This window comes from Pogoniulus pusillus, chromosome 34, assembly GCF_015220805.1.
Source record: "Pogoniulus pusillus isolate bPogPus1 chromosome 34, bPogPus1.pri, whole genome shotgun sequence".
In the NCBI taxonomy this organism is placed as follows: Eukaryota; Metazoa; Chordata; class Aves; order Piciformes; family Lybiidae; genus Pogoniulus; species Pogoniulus pusillus.
In genome coordinates, this window is record NC_087297.1 from 14,640,428 (window position 1) to 14,656,388 (window position 15,961).

A 15,961-nucleotide genomic window follows, 5' to 3' on the forward strand; every position below is an offset into this window, starting at 1 on the left:
TGCACTTTCCCTGCACAGCTGAGAGTTCAGCCCAATTTGGCTGCCTGAGAGGAGCAAAATTCCAGCATGCAATGCTGCTGGGCACTTTCCCTCCTGTGGTCACCCTCTTCACCCCAACGTGCTTGACTTTTGGTTGGCCTCAGGAGAAGAGGTGAGAGGCTGGGCTGGTTTCTGGGTGGCTGTGTGAGGAAGAGCTGGGATCCTGTCCTGGTGGCTGCAGCACTTCTGTGTCACGCTGCACTTGGTGCAGCACAGTAACAGTCTCTGTGACTGCAGCCTCTGTGTACTGACATTTGGCCATTCTGGGATCAATTGCACCACGTTTCCCTTGCCTCAGGCAAGTCTTAATCACCAGCATTTGGATTTTTCCACTGGCTTTCCCAGGAAGTTCACTGTGCCCACATCAGTTAGCCCTGAACTATTTCAGCCCTTCCACAAATGTGCTTTCCTGGGCAGATTGGATGTGTCTAGGTTGAGGTTCTCCAGAGTGGCTTTATCTCCTCCTAGGAAACAAGGACAGAGGTTTGCTGGCACTCCTGAAGCCCATCTGAGGAAGCAATGGTGGGCACCAGCTCTCTGCTGGGGCCAGCAGCAAGGGCAGGGGCTGAGCTCCATGAGAGCTACCTCTCAGAGCAGCACTGCCCATGGGAGTCTCTGTCCTTCCCTCCTCTTCAGGATGCGTCCTTTTCTGAGCACCTGCACTGCTTTTGAGCTGGCTGCTGGGGACAGGGGTGGCAGAGCTGCTGGCATGAGTGACCCCCAGGAGCTTGTAAACCTGGAGAAAATTAGTTCAAACCGTGGAGCTACTCAGACTCCCCAGTAACTCACTGGGACTGAGCTGGAGGCTGCAACAACCCCCAGGCTGCAGGCCTGGGCAGGTATTTGGTCACCAGACTTGCCAGGCAGTGGAGAGGCAGGGCAGAGCCATCTCAGTGTGCTGCTGATCCAAGCCAAAGCCACACACCGCAGCTAAAGAGCTTCCACACCTGTCTGGCCCTGGAAGCAGCAGGGCTGTGTGTGCTGGGGGCCATGCCAGCAGCAATCCTCCTGCTCAAGCCAGCTGGCTGGATTTTGGTGTCTGTAGCTTTGGCACAAGTGATTCACAGCTCCCAGGGAGCTGGGAGCCCACTGCCCTATGAGACAGTTTTGCCTTTTGCTTCCTTCTAGAGGACTGGCAGCAGCACCTGCAAACGCTGGCAAAGGCTCAAAGTCCCATCAGTGGGTCCAGATCTGTCACCTGGTGCTAATGCGAAGGTCTCTTGCTTTGGCAGGCCAGGGAAAGCTGCCAGACCTCCAGGTTGAGATCTTGTGGCAGCAACGCAGGGTGGGGATCCCTCTTGCTCCATGCATCCCGGTGGGATGGAGAGCTGGACTTTCCAGCCCAAACTGCTTACGGGGCCAGCAAACGCAGCCAGGTTGCCAGGTCCAAACTTTGAAAAGCCAAAGCTTTGCTGTGCTCCAAAGCACCACAGGACTTGGCAAAAAGCAAAGGACCTTCTCAGGTGTCTCCTGGGCACTGAGGTTTTTATTCCATTTCCAAGTGCAATCCAGGAGGATCAAACCCATTCTGAATAACCCCTGACAGTGTTTCAGGTGAGTGCTGGATTCTGAAAGCTTGGGAAGCAAACCTGAAGTCAGGAAGGCTTCTGGCGCTGGCACAGCCCCTGGGAGCAGCTCCTCTGAGCTGTGAGCCCCTCGGAGGTCTCCCAGGAGCATTGCAGAAGGCAGCTCAGGCTCTCTGAGCGCTTTTGCCCCAGTCATGCCTGCTGCTGGCCGAGGCGTGTGTGACTTCGCCGTGTCTCTCTTTGACCTTGACAGCTTTCTTTGGGAAGTACCTCAACGAGTACAACGGCAGCTACATCCCCCCCGGCTGGCGCGAGTGGCTGGGGCTGGTGAAGAACTCTCGCTTCTACAACTACACCGTCTCCCGCAACGGGCACAAGGAGAAGCACGGCTTCGACTACGCCAAGGTGCGCCCCGGGCAGGGAGAGCCGAGCGTGAGTCGCCTCCCAACTAGCCACATCGTTCAGTAACTCACCTGCTGGAGCCCAGGAACGGAGCTGTCATTTCCCCTGCAGGGCACTGCAGATCGATTTCCACAGGGGACTCTTACCGGTGTGGCAGAGGAAAGCCTCAGGCTGCTCAGGGCAGCCTGGGGACTGCTCCCTCCCTCTCTGCCAGCAAGTGGTGCTTTGGTGGCAGAAGCCGACAGCAACTGAGGGCTTTTCCCCGGGATAATTGTGCCCCTTGCTCTACTGAACTTAAAAGCTAACCGAGTGGTGTTGGGCATTGCCCACGCACCAGAACTGCTGTCGTGTCCCACTGTACAGTGCACACAGTGCTGTGTGCCCACGGGGCCAGGTGCCAGGCACCGAGAAGAGGCTCCTTGGGGAACCTCAGGGCTCTTGGCAAAGTGTGGACAGTGACCTGCCCACCACCAGGAGGTTTCTGGAGACGGCTGAGGAGCTCAGAGTTCCCAGCCTGCAGAAGGCAGGATCTGGAATTTCCTCAGGCCGTGGCTCGCAGAAGATGATGCAGATGTTGCAGCTGTGGTTTCTGACCCATGTAATGGGATTTTGTTGGAAGCTCAGGATGCCTGTTTCTGATTTCCCCACCAGCAGAAATTACAGGAGGCTGATTGTATATTTATATAGGGGGGAGAGGGAAATCAGCAATATTGGTTACTGTGCGTTCCTTACCCACCCTGCTTGTGCAGCCTGAGCAAAGAGGGCACCGGGGGGAGTGCCGATGGGACTGCAGCCGTGCAGGAATGCCACCTGAACAGCCACAACGCCAGGCACTACCCCAGCCCTGGTCCCCTGTGCTCCCTTTGGAGCCCAAAGCATCACTCGCTGTCTTGCCCATGCCTTGCAGGGACCAGGCGTGCTGCAGGACAGGGGATGGGGGGACAGGAGCGGGCAAGCAGGGAGGTCACAGCTGGTTGGCTTGTCCCAGCACTGACATGTGGCACAGACCTTGTCCTCAGGCTCTGCTTTTGCAGCTGTCCAGGGCCTCCAGCCCACAACATGTGATTAGTCATGCCTGGAAGTGTCTGAAATTGCAAACGTTGTCTGGGCGCTCTCTCAGTGAGGCTGTCCCCAGAGCTGCAGGCCAGCAGTGACCCCTCCGAGCTGCAGGTGGCTTGAGTTAACTTCTCATCTTTTTTCAACATTTCCTCCCGAGCTCCATTTCCTCCCTCCCCCTTGCAGGCTTCCACTTGCCACCTTGGCTGTGGGCTAAGCCAGTTTGTTAGCGAGTCGGCATCGTGACATGGTAGTGTGTGATCTAATTAATCTTCTGCCTCGTGTTAATCCTGTGTTCCAGGACTACTTCACAGACCTCATCACTAATGAGAGCATTAGTTACTTCAGGATGTCTAAGAGGATATACCCCCACAGACCCATCATGATGGTTATCAGCCACGCCGCGCCCCACGGCCCCGAGGACTCAGCCCCCCAGTTCTCCCAGCTCTACCCCAACGCTTCCCAGCACATGTAAGTCAGACCCCACCCTGCCAGAGCTCTCCTCCAGCTGCTGCCCAGGGCAGTTTGTGTCTGCAGATGCTGCAGCAGCAGGGAATACTTGTGGAAGAAGCTCACAGTGAGTGGTGAATGTTTGCTTGTCAGCCTTGGTCTGGAGAGGAGAGCAGCCTGAGAGGGGATCTCATCAATGCAGATCAATAGTCACAGGGTGGGTGTCAGAAGGGTGGCACCAGACTTTGTTCAGAGGTGCCCAGTGACAAATGGAACAGCAGAAGTTCCACCTGATCGTGAGCAGGAATTTCTTGAATTCAAGGGTTGTGGAGCACTAGATCAGGCTGCTCAGAGAGGTTGTGGAGTCTCCATCTCTGGAGACCTCCCAAACCCACCTGAGTGCGTTCCTGTGTGACCTTCTCTAGGTGAACCTGCCTTGGCAGGGGCGTTGGACCTCTCCAGAGTGCCCTTCCAACCTCTGCTATTCTGTGATTCTGTCTTTCTTTGGCCATGCTTGCTCCCATTGTAGGAGAGAGTGACAGCTGTGACCATGACTAAAGCAGAGAAGCTGCTTTCCTCCTGGGAAGTTGTGGGGGATTAAAAGGTCAGCATTTGGCTGTGTAAGGGCAGCTCCTGACAGTACCCTGAAAATATGCAGGCACAGGTCAGGATCTGCAGGCAGAATATTGCTTCCTTGCTTGCCTCTCAGGTAAGAGCTTCCTGGGCTCCAAGCGGCAGAGGGCACTGAGAGCAGCCCCCCGCGGCCTGTGAGGGCTCCAGGTTTGTTTAGACACAGGCAGTCCCCAGGCATTTCTAAACAGGCTTCCTCTGCAACAAACCCCAGAATCCTGCACTCTCCTCTAGAACTGAAACCAGCTGCAGCTGAAAATCTGAGGGCAGTCCTGGATTCCACACCTGACTCTAACCCTTGAATGTTCTGGGTCCTGTTCCTCAAAGTGAGATGTTGTGGGAGCTTTCTATTGCCCCTCTGCCTGCTGTGCACACCCAGACCACTCCTCATTGGTGCTTGCACAATGTCTGTGCAACTCTTTCCACAGAGAGAAAGCCTTACTGAAATATTTTGGCTGGGTCATAGATTTATCTGGCCTCTGAAAATGGGGAGGGATCAGCTCCATCGCAGAGCAGGAAAGCTCCTTGGGCTCCAGATTGCACCTTGGGCATTGCAGCAGCCCCCAGGCAGGGATGTTCAGTTCAGGGATGTTACATTAACTGCAAGGAGCAGCAGCTACCAGATAAATTGATCCCCAGTTGGGGCCAGACAGAGATTCCCTGCTCCTGGCACATGGTTAAATATTACTAAATTAGCAAATTTTGATCCTGGCATTGGCTGCTGCTTTCTAGAGATGCCACTTCCCTTGACCTTATGTTCTTGGCTGTGTTTTTCTTCTCCCACGTTCCTGGCCTCTGGAGGTGATGCAAACCAGACAGCAACGCTTCCCAGGCAGTTAGAAACCCTGGAGCATCCCTGTGCAGAGCCGAGGAGCTTGTAAATGCTCACCTGAATGGTGCTGAGGTGATCGATCTTCCCATGCCTTAGAGGTGCCGTGAGGCAGCCTGGACACCTGAAACCTGTCTGCTGGGCTGTGTGAAAGAGCTCCCTCACTCGGGCCCTGCCGATACGCTCCAGGGGAAAGCCGCAGGGAATGCTCAGGGAAAGGAGCTGAAACACAAAGAGATTTCTTTTCCCTGTTTTCCCAGCTTCTGAAAGTTGGAAAACTTTCACTGTTTTGTGCCCGTTCAGGTGGAGCATCCAGGCCCTGGTGCCCTGTTCTCTCTCCAGTGGCCTGGCCTCACCACCTTGTGGTGACAAGGTCCATAGTGTCACCCCACCTGTCAGGGAAAAGCATCACCTCTTCTGCCTTTCTAAACCTCCCCTGTGCTGCCAGGCACCCTGCTGCTTCCCATCCCGAGAGGAACAGCGAGCAGCCACTGCAGCAGACCTGGGGACCTCTCTGTGCCCCTTTTTCACTCACCCCTTTGGGCAGTGAGGGCTCTGCTCACAGATTGCTTCCCCTGGACTGGCACAAGTTGCCTGGCCCCAGGCAAGCCACGCCGTCTGCTGGGGACCATCCCTCAGGGCAGGGTAGGATCCAACCTGGTTCTGCTCAGCACGGGGAGCAGAGCACAGAGTGCTTGCGGCTCAGCCTGCCCCTGCCCTTGCCACAGCAGCTGCTGCCAGGCTTCTGCCAGCAGAGTGCTTGCAGCAGCTTGTGTTGCTTCATCTTGCTCTTGACACCTTCCACGGCTTGCTCTTGTCAGCCTGTCTGGTAGCTTGTGCTGCCTGACCCCTGGGGTTGAGTTGGTCTCCCAACCTTTAACCACCTCCACACCTCGCACGGGGGCAGGCTGCCTGCAGAGCCTTAGTGAGGTCCCAGCTACCTGCGGGCTTAGCTTCACCTGAATGCTTGTGCAAGTCCTTTGTGTGGACTCCTGAGGTTGGGACATTTTGCTCTGCTGAGCTGCTTGTGAGACAGCAGGAGCAGGAGACTCAGCTGGGCTCCTGCTTGTCCTCTGATGGTGTTGGCTTCTTGCACAGTTTTCTCTCCAGTGACCTCGAGAGATCCTGGCTGGGTTCTTGTGTTTCCTTTTGCAGTCTGACTGCACGTGTTAGAGTTCAGTCTGCAGGCTAAGAAATGAGACAAACTGAAGCTAAGCTGCCAATTTGGGTGGCTGAGGCCTCCAAATAACTGATTTCTCCAGAAAAAAACATTAGCACCATGCTCTGAAAGACAGCAGAGGTTCAGTTCCCACAGAAAGGTTTGGTGCTCCCAGTGAAAGCAGCGCAGGAACAATAAAACCTCCCCTGCCAAGGTTGTGTAATTTGAACATCTAACCCTTGGGTTTTCTTCCTTGGTGGTCAAGCCCCATTTGAGTCTCCTCCTTTCTGACCTTGGGTGACAGCCACCTGACCTTGGGCTTTGTTTTTGGAGATGTAGTTGCTAGATCAGGTTTCTGTGACGCCTGCCTCCAACAGCCATGGGAAATGGGGTCAGAAGCTGCTTGCTGGCTTTACAAACCCAGCTGGAAGGTTATGCTTACAAACCAGGGATTAGGAGAGCCTGTCAGCCACATGTGGGGACAACAGCTGAAGCTGACCCTTAAACTGTGTTTCTTTGCTGCCACTTGACTGAAATATCACCTTTAGAAATCTAAGAAACCCACAAACCAGAAGTTTGTTCAGAAGAGTTTTTTCCACTTACACGTAGGAAGAGATTAGGAGCCAAGGCAGGAGATGCTCAGTGCAGGGAGAGTTCTGCCCTCAAATGTGGCTGCTGGTTCTCTTCTCCCCAGTTCTCAATGTGGAAAGAAGAAAATCAAACCAGAGCAGCCCCAAAGTCTGTAAGATCTATGAAAACCCCAAAGGAAGCTGAGCACAGACCTGCAGCAAGGGCAGGAGAAGCCTTAAGGGATAAGAAGGGTGAGGCTGTGTGCAGTGATTAATGGCAGTGGCCCCTGGGAACTCCCACCAGCTCCAGCTGAAGGCATCACACAGCCCATACCATACTGAGAGCAGAAGACTCTTTATTGGGCTTGTGGCCCCTCTCCCTCCCCTCCTGTCCTGGGAATCTGTCCTGCTCCAGGCACCCAAACATATTTCTGGGAGTTTACACTGGCTTTGTCCCCATCAAGTGTGATCTGTTCCCTGCTGTTAAACCATGCTGGGGCATGTCTCCAGCTGTGGCTTGGTAGGGAATGGGACTGGAGAAAAGCAGTGCCCAGGTCTTTGCTGTGGTGAGGAACATCCTCTGCTGGGGAGCTTTGGACATGCTGGTGTTACATGTGGAGCAGTGGCACAGGAGGTGGCTCTCCAGGTGTCCCTGGCAGCTGTTACAGGAGAATCTTGTTCCATCAGACAGCTGGGCAGGAAAGCTGACTCCAAGGATGCTCTAATGTAAGCCTGAATTCCCAGCCATGCCCAGGGCCTCTGGTGCTTGAGCTTCTCTTTAGCTTCCAGTGTGAACCAGTCCTAGGGGACCTGTGAATCAGAGCTGAGCTGCTTATAAGCTGTCAAGTCAACAACCGTTAGAAGCAGCAGGCTGCAGGGGACAGGTTTGCTGAGGGCTGGCAGCAGCGGGAATCCAAAGCTGACACTGTGCTGCAGATGCCAGGCTGGAGGGAGGATGGACAGCCTGGTTTCGTGGTCACCCAGGAGCAAGGATAAGTGTCCTAGGAGGAGCAGCTAGAGATGGTATCTAGGAAGAGATCAGGAAATGATGTGAGAAAAGGCAGAGGAGATGAAAGATGAAATTGTCTAGAAGGTGATGAGAGTGAGGTCTCTGCAGGATGTTGCTGCTGCATCTCCTGATCCCCAGAGCAGAGGTGAGAATTTAAGGGGTGAGATGGCAGCATTCAGAGACCTTCTGGTCACCAAGGCTGCATCTTGAACATCTGCCCATCCTGGTGGTGTTTTTTGTTTGCGGATGCTCAGCCACTGCAGAGGGCTCCTGCATCTGCACCAGCACTGCCTCCTGAGGTGCTGCAATGTCCAGTCCCTGCTGGCAGTGGCCTGCTCAAGCTTCTGACTTGGAGAGAAAGAATCAAAATCATCACACACATGATTGGGAGTGTGACTTGAAACAGAAGAAATAGTGTGATGTGGAGATGTGTGAGGATCCAGCTGAGAGTGAACTCTTGCAGCAGCAGCTGGGAATTGTTCCTAAAATAGAAAGGTGCCATAGTTAACAGGTAGCAGCTGCTGCCTCTCCTTCGTCCCAAAACACAGCTCTGCAGGAGCCACACTTTCACACCTCACATCCCCAGATGTATAAATATCCCTGGCTTTAAAAGATTCCCCTTTTAAAGGCAGCAAAATAGACCCAGAGAGGTGAAATTCAGCTTCCCATGAGTACTGACCATGCCAGTGGGCAGATGGGTTTGGCTTCTGGGTTTGCCCAGCACCTGTGTTTCCTGCTTTCCAACAGCAGTGCCCAAGAGCAGTGTCAGGGTTGTCAACGCAAACAGAAGAGTAGCCAAACACTTCTGGGATCAACCCCCCCAAGAACTCCATGGAGTTATTCACCAGCAAGGGTTTTAAGCTGGGTTTTTGTGAATGTAGCTTCCCTTTGTTGGCTAAAAGCAGGAGGGAGGGAGGAGATTGTCAGCAGAGGTGGGTGCAGGTTTTCAGTGTGAGCAATTGAGCAACGGCTTGTGCAGGTGCTGGTTTCATGCCCTGGTGCCCCTGTGTGTGATGGTTTGGGGGTTTCCCCGCCCCTCACACTTTTGAATTTGCCCCAGCTAACTCAGACGGACCCTGGGAATATAGATGAAGCAATTTATTTACAGCTAGCAGAATTTACAAGCAGCTATTTACAATATATACAGTTATATACAATTATATACAGAAATATACAAAGGATAAACAATACAAAAGCACAACTCCCCTCCCAGAAACCTGAGTCCCCAGGAGGGGCTCTCAAACCACCCCAACACCTCCCCCCGGCCCTCTCAACCTTACCCCAGTTCTCAGGAAGAAAAGAGGTGCAGCCAAGAGGTTAGGGAGCAAGGTTAGTGGGAGCAGGGTTAATGAGATGTGACCAGGTCTAAGGCAAAGGCAAGAGTAAGAGACAAAATGGAGAAAAAGTCTTTCTTCTTCCCAGAGTTCTCAGCGTGACTGTGAGAGAAGTAGACACAATTGTTTTTCATTTCACTGCCCGTTATCTAGTTCTTCTACCAAAACATTCCAGCTTGCTTCAAACTAGCACAATCCACCCCTTGTCTACTTCGCTCAGAGTATCGCTGAGAATTATCCAATCTAATCTAAACCAATATTTACACCAAAACTATATATACAAGTTCAGTTCACACTTCAATCAGATGTAGGTGATTCAAAAGCTCAGAACAGGGACTCCCAGGTGATGTTGGGTTCGTGCTCACGTACTGTAGATTTTTCTCAGTGTTGGGCGCCGATGCTACCTAGAACAGAAAACTCCTAACAGCTTGAATTTAAACTCTCTCAGCTAAAGTTAGATTTCTCTGTGGAATACACTGGATTTCACCATTCTCCTGCATTACCCAGTATGTATGACCAGGACCTTCAGCAGAAACCACCCCTCGGACAGGTTTCCCTTCGCCCGAAGGAGAAAATACCCAAACAGTTTTCCCTAACAGATTCTTTTCACGTACAACAGGAACTTTATCACCGTCTACTGTTTGGACCAAATCTGATTGTGCAGGTCCTGCTCTATTTACTGAACCTCTACTATTTACCAACCAGGTAGCTTGTGCTAAATGTTTGTCCCAGTTTTTCAGAGTTCCACCCCCCATGGCTTTTAGGGTGGTTTTCAGCAAACCGTTGTAGCGCTCAATCTTCCCTGAAGCTGGTGCATAGTAGGGTATGTGATAGATCCATTCAATACCATGCTCTTTGGCCCAGTTTTTCACTAGATTGTTCTTGAAATGAGTACCATTGTCTGACTCGATTCTCTCTGGAGTTCCATGTCTCCACATGATTTGTCTCTCCAAACCAACAATGGTGTTACGTGCAGTAGCATGTGGAACTGGATAGGTTTCCAACCATCCAGTGCTGGCTTCTACCATCGTTAGCACATACTGCTTGCCAGAACGTGATCTAGGTAAAGTGATGTAGTCAATCTGCCAGGCTTCACCATACTTGTACTTTGACCATCTCTCACCATACCATAAGGGCTTGATTCGCTTAGCCTGCTTAATAGCAGCACAAATGTCGCAGTCATAGATGACTTGGGTGATAGCGTCCATAGACAAGTCAATTGACCTATCACGAGCCCATCGGTATGTTCCATCTCTGCCTTGATGTCCAGATGAGTCATGGGCCCACCGAGCTAAGAACAGCTCACCTCGGTGTTTCCAATCAAGGTCAATGTCAAGTTCAGAGTTGGTATCAACTTGAGCAATCTTAGCAGCTTGGTCTGCCTTCTGGTTATGTTGATGTTCCTCAGTGGCTCTGCTCTTAGGCATGTGTGCATCTACGTGCCGCACCTTCACTGGAATTTTCTCCAGCCGTGCATCAATGTCCTGCCATAGATCAGCACACCAGATAGGCTTTCCTTTCCTCTGCCAACCATTCTTCTTCCAGTCCTTCAGCCAACCCCATAGAGCATTGGCTACCATCCACGAGTCGGTGTAGAGGTAAAGGATAGGCCAATTCTCATGTTCAGCCACATCAAGAGCAAGTTGAACAGCTTTTACCTCAGCGAACTGACTGGATTCTCCTTCTCCATCTTTCGTTTCGGTAACTCTCCTGGTTGGACTCCAAACCGCTGACTTCCATATTCGCTTGTTCCCAACAAGACGACAGGAACCATCTGTGAACAAAGCATAGTTCTTTTCCTGATCAGAGAGATCACCATAGGGAGGAGCTTCCTCAGCACGAGTTATTTTCTCCTCTGGAGGTTTGGAACAGTCTGTGCCTTCCGGCCAGTTGGTGATCACCTCCACCAGACCAGGTCGGTCAAGATTACCCATTCGCGCTCGTTGGGTTATCAAAGCCATCCATTTAGACCAGGTTGCATCTGTGGCATGATGTGGTGATGAACCTTTGCCCTTGAACATCCAGTTAAGAACTGGCAGTCTAGGAGCTAAAAGCAATTGTGACTCAGTTCCAATCACTTCAGAAGCTGCTTTCACTCCCTCATAGGCTGCTAGAATCTCTTTCTCAGTTGCAGTGTAATTTGTCTCTGAACCTCTGTAACAACGTCCCCAGAAACCAAGTGGACGACCACGTGTCTCATTTGGAGCTCTCTGCCAAAGACTCCAAGTTGGACCATTGTCACTGGCAGCCGTGTACAGAATGTTTTTAATGTCTGGACCAGATCTCACAGGTCCCAAGCCCACTGCATGGACTACTTCTCGTTTGATTTGATCAAAGGCTGCTTGTTGTTCAGGTCCCCACTCGAAATTGTTTCTCTTACGAGTCACATCATGCAGAGGTTTGACAATCTGACTGAAACCAGGAATGTGTAGCCTCCAAAATCCCACCACACCAAGGAAAGAAAGTGTGTCCTTCTTACTGGTGGGAACTGCCATGGTAGAGACTTTGTTGATCACATCCTGAGGAATGTAACGGCGACCATCCTGCCACCGCACTCCCAGAAACTGAATTTCCTTGGCAGGTCCTTTGACCTTGTCTCTCTTAATGGCAAAACCTGCTTGCAACAGAATGTCAATGATTTTGTTACCTTTCTCGAAGACTTCCTCAGCAGTTTGGCCCCACACAATGATGTCATCGATGTACTGGATGTGCTCTGGAGCTTTACCTTTCTCCAGTGCATTGTGGATGACTGAGTGACAGATGGTTGAGCTGTGTTTCCACCCCTGAGGCAAACGGTTGAACTGGTACTGGATTCCTCTCCAGGTGAATGCAAACTGAGGCCTGCACTCCTTTGCTATGGGAATAGAGAAGAAAGCATTAGCAATGTCATGGTAGCTCTGGGGTAGAGTGCTTGCCTGCCGTGCAAAAGGTCCCAAGTTCGATTCCTGTCTGGACTCTGTGGCGTTGTTGTTGTTTTTGTTATCAGTGTTTATGTTAGTGGTGGGAACACTGGCTGTGTTCCCAGAACCTATAGAGGAGGGTGGAGAGGCTGGCAAGGGGGAAGCCGATAACTGCGTTCCCTTGTTTTGCTGTGAAAGAGACTGCTTCTGAGACACAGAATTTTTCCTAGCTCTTACAGAAACTGGTTTAGAATTTTTCACCAATAATGCCAAAATTAATATGAAATTTAAAACTACAAGAGCCAGTATAATGCCCAGCATCCCTGCCATGCTCTGTTTCGAGTAGAAATCCTTGCATGGATTTGGCATTTCAGTTTGGGGCTGGATGACCCTCATGAGAGCAGTAGATAAAGCAGACTCTCGATTGATTGTAACATTATTGACAAAAACTCTTGTAATATCACTAGTAATATTCTCAGTGACACTAAAACCAGCATAACCAAGAATAAAATCACCCCAGCTCCAGAACATGTTTGAAAGCTTAACTTTAGCCTTCTTAAAAACTACATGAAGCAAGAAATAACCAATTTGATCTTTGATCCAGTTGTACACAAAAAACCAGAAAACAGGCCACACAGCAATCCCCACCAAGTACAATAGCTGCTTGATTAGCTTCATCTTAATTCCCAGAGCTAATTTCCACTCACTGAAATATCTAGCCCCACGTTGGGCGCCAATTATAAATGTGATGGTTTGGGGGTTTCCCCGCCCCCCACACTTTTGAATTTGCCCCAGCTAACTCAGACGGACCCTGGGAATATAGATGAAGCAATTTATTTACAGCTAGCAGAATTTACAAGCAGCTATTTACAATATATACAGTTATATACAATTATATACAGAAATATACAAAGGATAAACAATACAAAAGCACAACTCCCCTCCCAGAAACCTGAGTCCCCAGGAGGGGCTCTCAAACCACCCCAACACCTCCCCCCGGCCCTCTCAACCTTACCCCAGTTCTCAGGAAGAAAAGAGGTGCAGCCAAGAGGTTAGGGAGCAAGGTTAGTGGGAGCAGGGTTAATGAGATGTGACCAGGTCTAAGGCAAAGGCAAGAGTAAGAGACAAAATGGAGAAAAAGTCTTTCTTCTTCCCAGAGTTCTCAGCGTGACTGTGAGAGAAGTAGACACAATTGTTTTTCATTTCACTGCCCGTTATCTAGTTCTTCTACCAAAACATTCCAGCTTGCTTCAAACTAGCACAATGTGCCATGGAAGCACTGGCACTAGCACTTCAGCAAAGCAGAGCAGGTGTCAAGCTGCCCTGTATGCCAGCCAGAGCAGGCCAGGTGCTGGCAGAGGGCAGGGCCATTCATTTCTGCCTGATCTCCTGTTTGAAGACTCTGCTTCCCTAGGTCCTCAAGGACCTCATGGACAAGCATCTGTTGGATTAGGGATTTTGTTTCTTGTCTAACTCCAAGTTGTTGTGGCAGCTTAGAAGACAAATCAGCTGCATTCTCTCGTTTGAATTTCAAATTGAAATCTACAAATACAGTGGAGAAGCTGTCAGTGATAGCAGTGGAAATGTGGTGTGCAGTGAGGGCTGTGGGGCTCAGGACACAGAGCTGGTCACCAGCAGCTCCTGGGCTCGCCACAGACCTTTAGTATCTGGAGTGGTGCTTGCAGATGATCCGTGACAGGTTCCACAGTTTCTTTAAAGAGAAAAGTGTTGGTGGGTGCTTACTCCCTCTCCAAGCTACAGAGCACTCTGTTAGCCCCACCGTGGGGTCTCCTCTTCTGTGGACATCAATGCAGAGACTTGGAGCACCCTCAGAACCCAGCCCATGAGTGGTTCCTTTCCTGGGGACACTTCTCAGGAGTGGAAGAACAGCAGCAGTGCCAGACTGTACTGTGGAGACTCCCAGGATCCAGCAGACTTCCCTCCCAGAGTTCATCTCTCTTGCATTCGTCTGGGGAGTTTTTAACCCAGCAAGAGGGCAGCTGCAGGTCCTGCGCCCTGTGAGCAGCGTCTCTCTGCCGGGCTCCTGCGGCACAGCGCAGAGGTGACCCGGGGAGCGCCGAGGGGGGGTCACTCCTGCAGCAGCCCTGGGCACTGCACTTGTCACAGGAGGTCCTGCTCCCTCAATTGTCTGGGAGGAAAATGCTGCTTGCTCCCTGCCTGCTGCGTTTCTCACCCCCAAAATTCAAACTGCATTTGGAAAGTGTCTGTGAAAGGTTTCAACCTCCCTGCTCAACCCCTGAGTGCTGCTTGCAGGGCGATCCGTTATGCAGAGGAGGCTCCTGACAGTGGCCTGGGAACAGGGGAGCTGAGCCTGCCCAGCAGCTGGCTCTCCTTCCTGGCACTGCGGCAGGCTGTCACAGCCACCTCATCCCTCCATGCCGCAGGCATTTGGGAGCCTGCTGGAGCAAGGCTGGGAAAGCACTGCTCAGCTCAAGCCCAGCTCTTCTCGGGCAAGCCTCCTGCCTGACCGACTGCCAGGGAGGCAGATGGAGCCTTGCACTGACCTGGCCTTCTTCTCTGACACCCTGCCCGGTGCCTGTTAGGTGGCCAGGACTAAGAGCTGTTCCCTCGAGGTTCAGGGCTCCCTTGATCCATCTGTGAGGTCTGTGGCCAGCAGCAGCCATGAGGGCTGGGCTCCTGGGCTCAGTTCTGTTCACTCTAGGCAGAGCCTAGATTCTGGAAGTGTCAGAGGAGCCTGCTCAGATATAGCTGAAACCATTGTGGGACAGGGGTTTTGTTTGGCTTCCCTGCAGCCTTTGCGTGTCACATCTGCTGGGTATGGGCAGCGGATGGATGGATGGATGGATGGATGAATGGATGGATGGATGGATGGAGAGCTGCTGTGGCCTGCATGTCTCTGGTTTCCCTAACCTCCCTGCTTGTCTTTAGGGGATGCACCTTTCAGATGAGCAATTTTAATGCTTACCTTTGAGAGAGGCATTTTGTGGCATGCCCCAGATACCACCCCAGATCTGGCACTGGTCTTTGATCTGGAGAGAAAGGTCAGAGAGCAAATGGTCACAAACTGGTGAGGAGGTGATGTGCCAAGCAGTGAAGCCTGAAGCCACTGAAGTGATGCTTGTTGGTGTATGATTAGGAATAGCAGAGAGCACCTGGAATGTGGGATTCACCTGCTGGCTAAGCCTGCGTCAGGGGAGTCCTCCCCTGCCTCTGATGTGGCTTTTCAGACTCTTGCTCTTCCTCCCAGCACTCCCAGCTATAACTATGCCCCCAACATGGACAAGCACTGGATCATGCAGTACACGGGGCCCATGCTGCCCATCCACATGGAGTTCACAAACGTCCTGCAGCGCAAACGGCTCCAGACCCTGATGTCCGTGGATGACTCCATGGAAAGGGTGAGTGCAGGAAGCTGCTGTGATTAGCATCATAGCAACGTTAACTACACTGCATTAATTCCACTTCACCAACCACAGCCTGGGGAAAGCCCTTGGGCTACAGAGAGTGGCTGCACTCACCCCCAGCAGAAATCAGGTCCGGCTCTCTGCAGCACAGTGCCAGGCTCCTTGCCCAGCCCTGTGCACTGCTGAGGGCATCAGCTGCTGGGCTTTTAAAGGGGAAGCTCCCTGGGCCTGATCCAAAGCCGGGTGTGAGCAGGAGCTGCATCACCTGCATGCACACGTGGACAGACACAGGTGCACAGACAGCAGCCTCCACCCCTTCCACACAGGCCCTGCACAGGCTGGGAGCTGGCAAACACCAGCAACTCAGGTGTCAGCCTGCCGGTGTCTGCAGAGCCTGGCCCTGCAGCCTCAGCTTATTATGGGTAATGTGATCCAGGAGCTATGAGGTGTACTTTGCATGACTTTTTGTTCCCAAATCAAGCACCATGACCAAAGATCTTTCCCCAGAGAGGTTTCTTTAAACTTCAATAAAAATGTAAAGCCCTTTCCCAAGCCCACAACTGAGAGGAATGAGAAAGCTGTGGTCCAACACAATAAATCAAAGCTGACTACCACTTGTCCCAGAGCTGCAGCAGCTTTCCTGCCCTCCCAAGCTGTGTTTGAGTCCATGTT

At 51.8% G+C, this 15,961-nt stretch overlaps 1 protein-coding gene and 1 long non-coding RNA gene across 11 annotated transcripts in view; one reads left to right on the forward strand and one right to left on the reverse strand.

Annotated features, from left to right (window-relative positions):
- SULF1 (sulfatase 1) overlaps positions 1-15,961 on the forward strand; it is a 107,628-nt gene that overhangs the window by 72,765 nt on the left and 18,902 nt on the right. For all 10 annotated transcript variants that reach the window (XM_064170747.1, XM_064170737.1, XM_064170738.1 and 7 more), the window contains 3 exons: positions 1,819-1,970; positions 3,325-3,494; positions 15,133-15,283. In XM_064170747.1, coding sequence (XP_064026817.1) covers positions 1,819-1,970; positions 3,325-3,494; positions 15,133-15,283 — 473 coding nt within the window. The remainder of the gene's footprint in view (positions 1-1,818; positions 1,971-3,324; positions 3,495-15,132; positions 15,284-15,961) is intronic.
- Positions 7,481-15,461, reverse strand: LOC135189951 (uncharacterized). Its single transcript, XR_010308385.1, has 3 exons — positions 15,404-15,461; positions 14,851-14,914; positions 7,481-8,151 (listed from the first exon to the last, which is right to left on the reverse strand). It is a non-coding gene; the product is annotated as an uncharacterized LOC135189951 (long non-coding RNA).